The following is an 8,445-nucleotide window of genomic DNA, read 5'->3' as shown; positions in this document are numbered from 1 at the left end:
AATCAGGATTAGTTTCAGCCTCGCAGCTTAAATATTATGCGGTCACAGACAGAGATGTACTGCCAGAATATGCCGATGTGCCTGTAGGTGTAGGTGTTGTCCTTGCCAGACAGGTGGTGTCTGTCTGAATGTGTGTGTTGCTTCGAAGCCAAGGGTTTTTCGTCCGAGAGCCCATCCACTCCTCTGCTTTTGTTGCCCACCGACTGGTGCAGGTCAGTGAGGTTGTTTTTCTCGAATATGGTCAGTGAGGTTGTTGGAGAGGACCGATCTTCGTCGAGCATGATGATCAGAGTGCAGCAATTTTCGCTCAATCTCTCTTGGTGTTTTGTTCGTGCATCCCTGTCGCCCGTACATTGATATGCATGGCTCGGCAGAAAGTGCCGAATTCCGTCATGATTGCCAACTCATATTTTTCGACGAGGACAGCCTACTGGAATTACGGGAGCATCTACAGGATGTTGGTTTGGCACTACAACAAATCCAGAGCTGACATTCAAACTTATTATTTACATGGTTCCAGATCACGAAGTTCACCTGCGGCGGGTTCGTGATGGGCCTGCGGTTCAACCACGCGTCCGCGGACGGCATGGGCGCGGCGCAGTTCATCAAGGCGGTGGGCGACATGGCGCGGGGGCTCCCGGAGCCGTCGGTGAAGCCGGTGTGGGACAGGGAGAAGTTCCCCAACCCGAGCATCAAGCCTGGCCCGCTCCCGGAGCTCCCCGTGCTGGCGCTGGACTACATCGTGCTCGACTTCCCCACGGGCTACATCGACGGGCTCAAGACGCAGTACAAGGCGCACAGCGGCAAGTTCTGCTCCGGCTTCGACGTGCTGACGGCGAAGCTGTGGCAGTGCCGCACCCGGGCGCTGAACCTGGAGCCGGACGCCACGGTGAAGCTCTGCTTCTTCGCCAGCGTGCGCCACCTGCTGAAGCTGGACGCCGGGTACTACGGCAACTCCATCTTCCCCGTGAAGATGTCCGGGAGCAGCAAGAAGGTGCTGGAGTCGTCGGTGATGGAGGTGATCGACATGATCCGGGAGGCAAAGCAGCGGATGGCGGTGGAGTTCTTCCAGTTCGCCAAGGAGGAGACGCGGCAGGATCCCTTCCAGATGAGCTTCGACTACGAGTCCATCTACGTCTCCGACTGGAGCAAGCTGGGGTTCTCCGACGTGGACTACGGCTTCGGCCCGCCCATGTTCGCCGGCCCGCTCGTGAACAACGACTTCATCGCCTCCGTCGTCATCCTCAAGGCGCCGCTGCCGCTGGACGGCACCCGGATGCTCGCCAGCTGCGTCACCAAGGAGCACTCGGAGGAGTTCGCCCGCGGCATGAAGGAGGACCTGCCATGAGCGAGCTCCTTCGCTTTGCTTTGCCAGACGACCGAGAGAACCTTGGCATGCATGCATGCATGCAGGGGGGTGGGGATGGAAGCATCGTGGAGCTCTGCTGATGCGGCTGTTTGGTTGATATATTGTTGCAGATGTTGTTGTATTTGTACCTGTTTTCGTTGTATTTACTTACTTTGTTTCTACATCCATCTTGAGCAGTACGTTACCATTCTTAGAATGTAGACAGCCAATTTGATTTTTTAATCATTTGATACGAGACAATAAAAATGATACATACCTGCATTTGGTTACTTGATTGATGATGGCTTGTATGGTTGCAAAACTCAAGAGGGACCAGAGGCATGGCGCTTTTAGAAAAAATATATTTTGAGTCGTGTATGGTGGGCTTCGTCTCTGCGGGCCATAGGGAAACACTAAAGCCCACAGCAGAAGAAGCCCGATTAAGATGTGTCGGTTCTATGGGTCACCGCGGGCACGCGTCGAGGCTGGGTTTCGTTTAGTCCCACATGGCCAGACGAGAAGAACTTTGATCGCTTTAAATAGGGCTTCAACCGGCCTCATCATCGCCGGGCTTGGTGGCGCTAGCCTGTAACCGTAGATGAACGGGGCAACCAGAATTTGCAAGCCTCACATGGTGCACCGTGTGAGCGCAGCTCTCTGAAATCTCACTAGATTTAAGCAAGCGGACGTATATCCCTGTGGTGTACTGCTCCCGCAGCTTGTCTGGGGACTCTGGATTTAATTAAGCAAGCGGACCACTATCCGTGTATCGCTCCCGCAGCTTGTCTAGAAAATTCTTTTTCATTTTTTCATCTATTGAAATTTAGGATGCGTGCACCGATGCATCAGGCATGTGTATTGGGGAATGGGGAGAATATCACGTGATACCAAATTCGAAAAAATCAAATTTAAATCATTCCAAAAATTCCAAAAAATATATGAATGTTTGCAACACATGTGTCTACAAACCCTAAAAAATCCAGATCCAAATTTGATATACACATTGAGAAGCAAAAAAGACAAACCTGTTGTGAATAGTGTAGCTTTTCACACTTTTCATGTTTTTTTCTTTATCGACACTATTTATGCTGAATTTATCACGGAAGCATCTAAGTGATGGTATCATCTGCCATTCTCCCCTGTGTATTGCTCCTGCAGCTCGTCTAGTGATTTTTTTTTCATTTTTTATCTATTGAAATTTATGATGCATTAGAAGTGTAAATATTCTTTTTTATGGTTCCGATATGCGGGGTTTGTTCGGCCGTAACCCGTGCGAGCCTGCAAAACGCGTGTTTTTTCTTCTTCTGAATTTGACACATATCTCATATATTACACAAAATTATGAATTTAAAAAACATAAAATGTGAATATTATGAATCCAAATGACAATAACAATTCAAATCACTGAATAAAACTAATAATTCAATACAACAATTGTCCCGAATACAACAAATGGTACCGACTGTCGGTGGCAAAACCGGCAGATCTCGGGTAGGGGGTCCCGAACTGTGCGTCTAAGGATCGATGGTAACAGGAGACAGGGGACACGATATTTACCCAGGTTCGGGCCCTCTTGATGGAGGTAATACCGTACTTCCTACTTGATTGACTTTGATGAGTATAGGGGTTACAATAGTTGATCTATCACGAGATCGTAATGGCTAAACCCTAGATGTCTAGCCTATATGATTATGATTGTGATTGCCTTTATGGACTAAACCCTCTAGTTTATATAGACACCGGAGGGAAATAGGGTTTGTACAGAGTCGATTTACAGAGAAAGAAATCTTCATATCCGCAGGCTAAGCTTGCCTTCCACGCTAAGGAGAGTTCCATCCGAACACGGGGAAAGTCTTTCGTCTTGTATCTCCACGGCCCATTAGTCCGGCCCATATCACTTAGCCCGGACGCCCGAGGATCCCATAATCCTAGACTCCCTCAGTAGCCCCTGAACCAGTCTTCAATGACGATGTGGCCGGCGCGCAGATTGTCTTCGACGTTGCAAGGCGGGTTCCTCCTCCGAACACTTCAAATCAGTTGATTGTCAGTACTATATTTGGCTCTATACAACAGTCATACCTCTGAATTACAAGGGCAGAATACAGATAAGCTCTCTCTTCTGAAGATTTCACTGGTGAGACATTACGTCCGGCCATTTTGTTACTTCAAACCATTTTTTGGCCTCCCGTTTCGCGTTTCGAGACGCAACCACCGACTTGACGTCTTGTCAAAGCAGAGATCGTGCCCCCTTATTACGGGATTTTCATCAATACGGGTTTGGGAAAACTAACCGTGCCGTTTCGCACGACCCCTTGGAAATAGGCGAGCTTGAAGACTCATGGGGGACACATGATATTCACTGCCTTTATGAGGAGATAAGATTCCCCCTTTTTACCCCACGCCTTCCCCTTCCTTAGCCCATCCGCCCTCAAGCTCCAGCGCCCAAGCTTCAATCCTCTTCGTTCCCAGAAAGTACTCCAGCCATGTCCGGATCCGGAGCGCAGGGCAAGTGGATGGCTTCCTCCGTCACGGAGAAAAACATCAAGGAACTCCGGGAAGCGGGGTACCTGACCAAGGAGATCGCCCACCGGCTTCCAGCCAAAAAGCAGATCATCCCCACTCTAAAGCCCGGCGAGAGGGTAGTGTTTATCCCTCATTGTCTTCGCGGACTGGGGTTTCCCCTTCATCCTTTAGTCCGTGGCCTCATGTTTTACTACGGGCTAGATTTCCATAATCTAGCCCCAAATTCTTTCCTCAACATTTCGGCGTTTGTCGTCGTATGCGAGGCATTCCTTCACATTTCCCCCCACTTCGGTCTATGACTCAAGGTCTTCAATGTGAAGCCAAAAGTGGTGGATAGCCAGCAGGGCGGATTGCGGTGGCGCTATGGTGAGCAAACTTCCCAACGTCACTTGGCCCCAGGGCACCTTCGTGGAGACCGTGAAGGGATGGCAGCAGGGGTGGTTCTATGTCACAGAGCCCCGTGACTCCACATGGGCTGCTCCTGCGGAGTTCAAGTCCGGACCCCAATGCGGCTGGCATCCTGGCTCAACAAGGGCCTGGACTGGGCGTCGTCTGACGAGGTAACGGTGCTGCAAAAGCGCATCAAGAGCATGGTAGATAAAAATACCAGCCTCGCCAGCGTGATCCAGGTGATGCTCTTCCGTCGAATTCTTCCTTGTCAGGCATGTCAAGAGCCCATGTGGAAGTTCAACCCGGTCGGTCCCCGGACCCTGCAGCGGTTCTTCGGCACGAAGCATGAAGACATGTGGAAGTTGCTCTTCAAGACCAAGAAGTCATGTCCGGAGGCAACCGAAGACCTCGGCTACAACAGCATCCACGATGCGACCCCCGTAAGTTCTTTGATAACCTTACTTTGCGAACCCAAGGAGCACACTAAACCCTTCATTTATTTTTGTAGGGCTGGAAGAAGAAAGCGGACCGGATTCACTGTCCGGCTCCGCTGTCCGAAGACCCAGCTATTCCTCTATTGACGAGGGTGCTGGTCCCGGCGCCGAAAAAGAAAGCCAAGGGGAAGGGCAAGGAGGCCAAGAGCGGCCTCCGCCGTAAGAGTGCTTCGGACGTAGTGTCCGAGGACATCGGAACCCTCTCCTCCCCTGACGAAGAGGAAGAGGAGGAGGAAGAGAGCAACTCCCCCCTAAGGGGGAGAAGAAGAAAAAGGCAGCCTCCGTCGATCTAGAGGCGGAGGCGTCCAAGAAAGGGAGGACGTCCCTTACGGATGACTCCGAATCGGACGCCGATGAGTGGCACCCCAGGGCAAAGCCCCTGGCCGGATCATAAGTACTCAAAGGTATGTATATGTCTGGCTTTTCTGGCTTATAGTTGTAATGCATTTAAATTGTATGCTGCAGTCCCTTACGTAGTCATGCAGGCAATTTTCTTTGTTCAGAGTTCCTTATGCTTGTCAAGATCTGCAAGCATTTCTTCTCTAAATATGCTTCTTGCTTACTTGAGCAATTTTAGTTTTCTGAATCTGCAACTCCTCCTGAAGGTTGGAAACACATTTAGTTTGTGATAGTTAATCATGCTACCAATTTATTTGTTTCAATTCTCCTCTTTCTAGCAAACAACAGCAAGGTTACGTCTGAATATGCAAGATGCTAAATGCAGATGTCCAGAATCAACCAGAAGCTAACATGAAGACTGATTAAAGAAAGAGGTGGTGGGGGATCATCTATTACCTTGCAAATTCGTGAAGCAAGTTCTTCTCCAGGTTTATATCTTCTCGGTTTTGATTTTCTTCCAGACAGATCTATCATTCTAAAATGATATGACGACTCATCCATTTTTTGGGGATTTGTTCTGCTGTTGTGGATCTAAGGGCGTTTGGAGGAGAAGGACTTTGCAAGGAAGAAATTTAGCACAAGATCTATAGAGAGGTCAGAAGAGATCAGCACATCTCATGTTTCAGCGTCCATGGCGGCAGCTGAGTGTTTGCGGTGTCGGGGATGAAAGAGGAGGAAGAAGACCTAGTGGCTCTGCGCGTTAGGTGGATTCTGTGTAGTGGGTCTGTCTCTTAGCGGGTTCATGCCCATTTTAGTTTTGGGCTGAAGACTGAAGGCAGAAATATAAAGTTAGAACTCTTTTTTCAGCCCGTTTGACTGCTGGCCTTTTTCGACTGACCACAACTTTGGGTCAGTCAATTTGTTCTGAATAGTTATGTTTCCTTACCTTCTACAAATCGACTGATCCCTTTCTTGAGTCAGTCGATTGATCTGTAGCCGCTCCCGTTTTGAGAAGTCAGCGGAGTACTTTATGATGATGATTAGATTGCAGCGCATTTTTCGCTCATTCTCTCTTGGTGCTTTGTTCGTGCATCCCTGTCACCCGTACCTTGAGATGCATGGCTCGGCAGAAAGTGCCGAATTCCATCATGATTGCCAATTCATATTTCTCGATGAGGACAGCCTACTGAAATTACGGGAGCATCTACAGGATATTAGTTAGTACTCCTACTAATCAAACTAACTTATTACATGGTTTCAGATCACGAAATTCACTTGCGGCGGGTTCGTGATGGGCCTGCGGTTCAACCACGCGTCGGCGGACGGCATGGGCGCGGCGCAGTTCATCAAGGCGGTGGGTGACATGGCGCGGGGGCTCCCGGAGCCGGCGGTGAAGCCGGTGTGGGACAGGGAGAAGTTCCCCAACCCGAGCATCAAGCCTGGCCCGCTCTGAAAATATAAAATAGCACAGCTGCACCGGGGCCCTCTCAATCTAGCCATCCATTCTACGCATCGCGATTCGTGCGAACACATTTTTCTTTTTTGTTTCTCTCACATAAAACATATTTTGAAGTTCAAACCTTTGCAGCGTAGCAAAGTTTTCTATCTAGAATCTAGGATAAATCTTATAGATTTTTTTGTCAAATATAAATATACAAAAACGATTTTTAATGTAAAAAATCATTTTTTGTATATTTATGTTTGACAAAAAATTATGAAAGATTTATCCTAGATTCTAGATGAAAAGCTTTGCCACGCTGCAAAGGTTTGAACTTCAAGACATCTTTTATGTGAGAGAAACAAAAAAGAGAAATTTTCATACGAAAAGTTAGTTGTGTTGCACAGATCTTAAAGCAATATTGGACAACCAGGATACAAGGGCCGGGTGCAGCTGTTCTAAAAATCCACGTCCTGGCCCGCTCCCGGAGCTCCCCGTGCTGGCGCTGGACTACATCGTGCTCGACTTCCCCACGGGCTACATCGACGGGCTCAAGACGCAGTGCAAGGCGCACAGCGGCAAGTTCTGCTCCGGCTTCGACGTGCTGACGGCCAAGCTGTGGCAGTGCCGCACCCGGGCGCTGAACCTGGAGCCGGAGGCCACGGTGAAGCTCTGCTTCTTCGCCAGCGTGCGCCACCTGCTGAAGCTGGACGCCGGGTACTACGGCAACTCCATCTTCCCCGTGAAGATGTCCGGGAGCAGCAAGAAGGTGCTGGAGTCGTCGGTGATGGAGGTGATCGACATGATCCGGGAGGCGAAGCAGCGGATGGCGGTGGAGTTCTTCCAGTTCGCCAAGGAGGAGACGCGGCAGGATCCCTTCCAGATGAGCTTCGACTACGAGTCCATCTACGTCTCTGACTGGAGCAAGCTGGGGTTCTCCGACGTGGACTACGGCTTCGGCCCGCCCATGTTCGCCGGCCCGCTCGTGAACAACGACTTCATCGCCTCCGTCGTCATCCTCAAGGCGCCGCTGCCGCTGGACGGCACCCGGATGCTCGCCAGCTGCGTCACCAAGGAGCACTCGGAGGAGTTTGCCCGCGGCATGAAGGAGGACCTGCCATGAGCGAGCTCCTTCGCTTTGCTTTGCTAGACGACCGAGAGAACCTTGGCATGCATGCATGCAGGGGGGTGGGGATGGAAGCATCGTGGAGCTCTGCTGATGCGGCTGTTTGGTTGATATATTGTTGCTGATGTTGTTGTATTTGTACCTGTTTTCGTTGTATTTACTTACTTTGTTTCTACATCCATCTTGAGCAGTACGTTACCATTCTTAGAATGTAGACAGCCAATTTGATTTTTTAATCATTTGATACGAGACAATAAAAATGATACATACCTGCATTTGGTTACTTGATTGATGATGGCTTGTATGGTTGCAAAACTCAAGAGGGACCAGAGGCATGGCGCTTTTAGAAAAAATATATTTTGAGTCATGTATGGTGGGCTTCGTCTCTGCGGGCCATAGGGAAACACTAAAGCCCACAGCACAAGAAGCCCGATTAAGATGTGTCGGTTCTATGGGTCACCGCGGTTGTCTCAAAAAAAAAAAAAATGGGTCACCGCGGGCACGCGTCGAGGCTGGGTTTCGTTTAGTCCCACATGGCCAGACCAGAAGAACTTTGATCGCTTTAAATAGGGCTTTAACCGGCCTCATCATCGCCGGGCTTGGTGGCGCTAGCCTGTTACCGTAGATGAACGGGGCAACCAAAATTTGCAAGCCTCACATGGTGCACCGTGTGAGTGCAGCTCTCTGAAATCTCACTAGATTTAAGCAAGCGGACGTATATCCCTGTGGTGTACTGCTCCCGCAGCTTGTCTGGGGACTTTGGATTTAATTAAGCAAGCGGACCACT

At 49.7% G+C, this 8,445-nt stretch overlaps 2 protein-coding genes across 2 annotated transcripts in view; both read left to right on the top strand.

Moving 5' to 3' along the window:
* The window catches only part of LOC119267249 (acyl transferase 9), a 3,408-nt gene extending 1,761 nt beyond the window's left edge, over positions 1-1,647 (top strand). Inside the window, exon 2 of the mRNA XM_037548607.1 lies at positions 521-1,647. Within this exon, the coding sequence (XP_037404504.1) occupies positions 521-1,348 (828 nt within the window). The 3' untranslated portion in view covers positions 1,349-1,647. The remainder of the gene's footprint in view (positions 1-520) is intronic.
* Positions 1,648-4,377: 2,730 nt separating this feature from the next.
* On the top strand, positions 4,378-7,950 carry LOC119271981 (acyl transferase 9-like). Its single transcript, XM_037553598.1, has 4 exons — positions 4,378-4,431; positions 4,534-4,701; positions 6,356-6,533; positions 7,006-7,950. Exons 1-4 carry the CDS (start codon positions 4,378-4,380, stop codon positions 7,653-7,655), a joined length of 1,050 nt encoding a protein of 349 aa, XP_037409495.1. The 3' UTR covers positions 7,656-7,950.
* Positions 7,951-8,445: the final 495 nt, after the last annotated feature.

This window comes from Triticum dicoccoides, chromosome 3A (genome assembly GCF_002162155.2).
Source record: "Triticum dicoccoides isolate Atlit2015 ecotype Zavitan chromosome 3A, WEW_v2.0, whole genome shotgun sequence".
NCBI classification, from domain to species: domain Eukaryota; kingdom Viridiplantae; phylum Streptophyta; class Magnoliopsida; order Poales; family Poaceae; genus Triticum; species Triticum dicoccoides.
Note: the sequence above shows the minus strand (reverse complement) of the source record. Positions and strands in the feature narration are given on the sequence as shown.

Coding starts and splice junctions, on each gene's coding strand:
- LOC119271981 (XM_037553598.1), top strand. CDS start 4,378: ATGCGGCTGGCATCCTGGCTCAACAAGGGCCTGGACTGGGCGTCGTCT. Junction 4,702..6,355: donor GCATCCACGATGCGACCCCC/GTAAGTTCTTTG, acceptor ACATGGTTTCAG/ATCACGAAATTCACTTGCGG. Junction 6,534..7,005: donor CCCCAACCCGAGCATCAAGC/CTGGCCCGCTCT, acceptor AAAATCCACGTC/CTGGCCCGCTCCCGGAGCTC.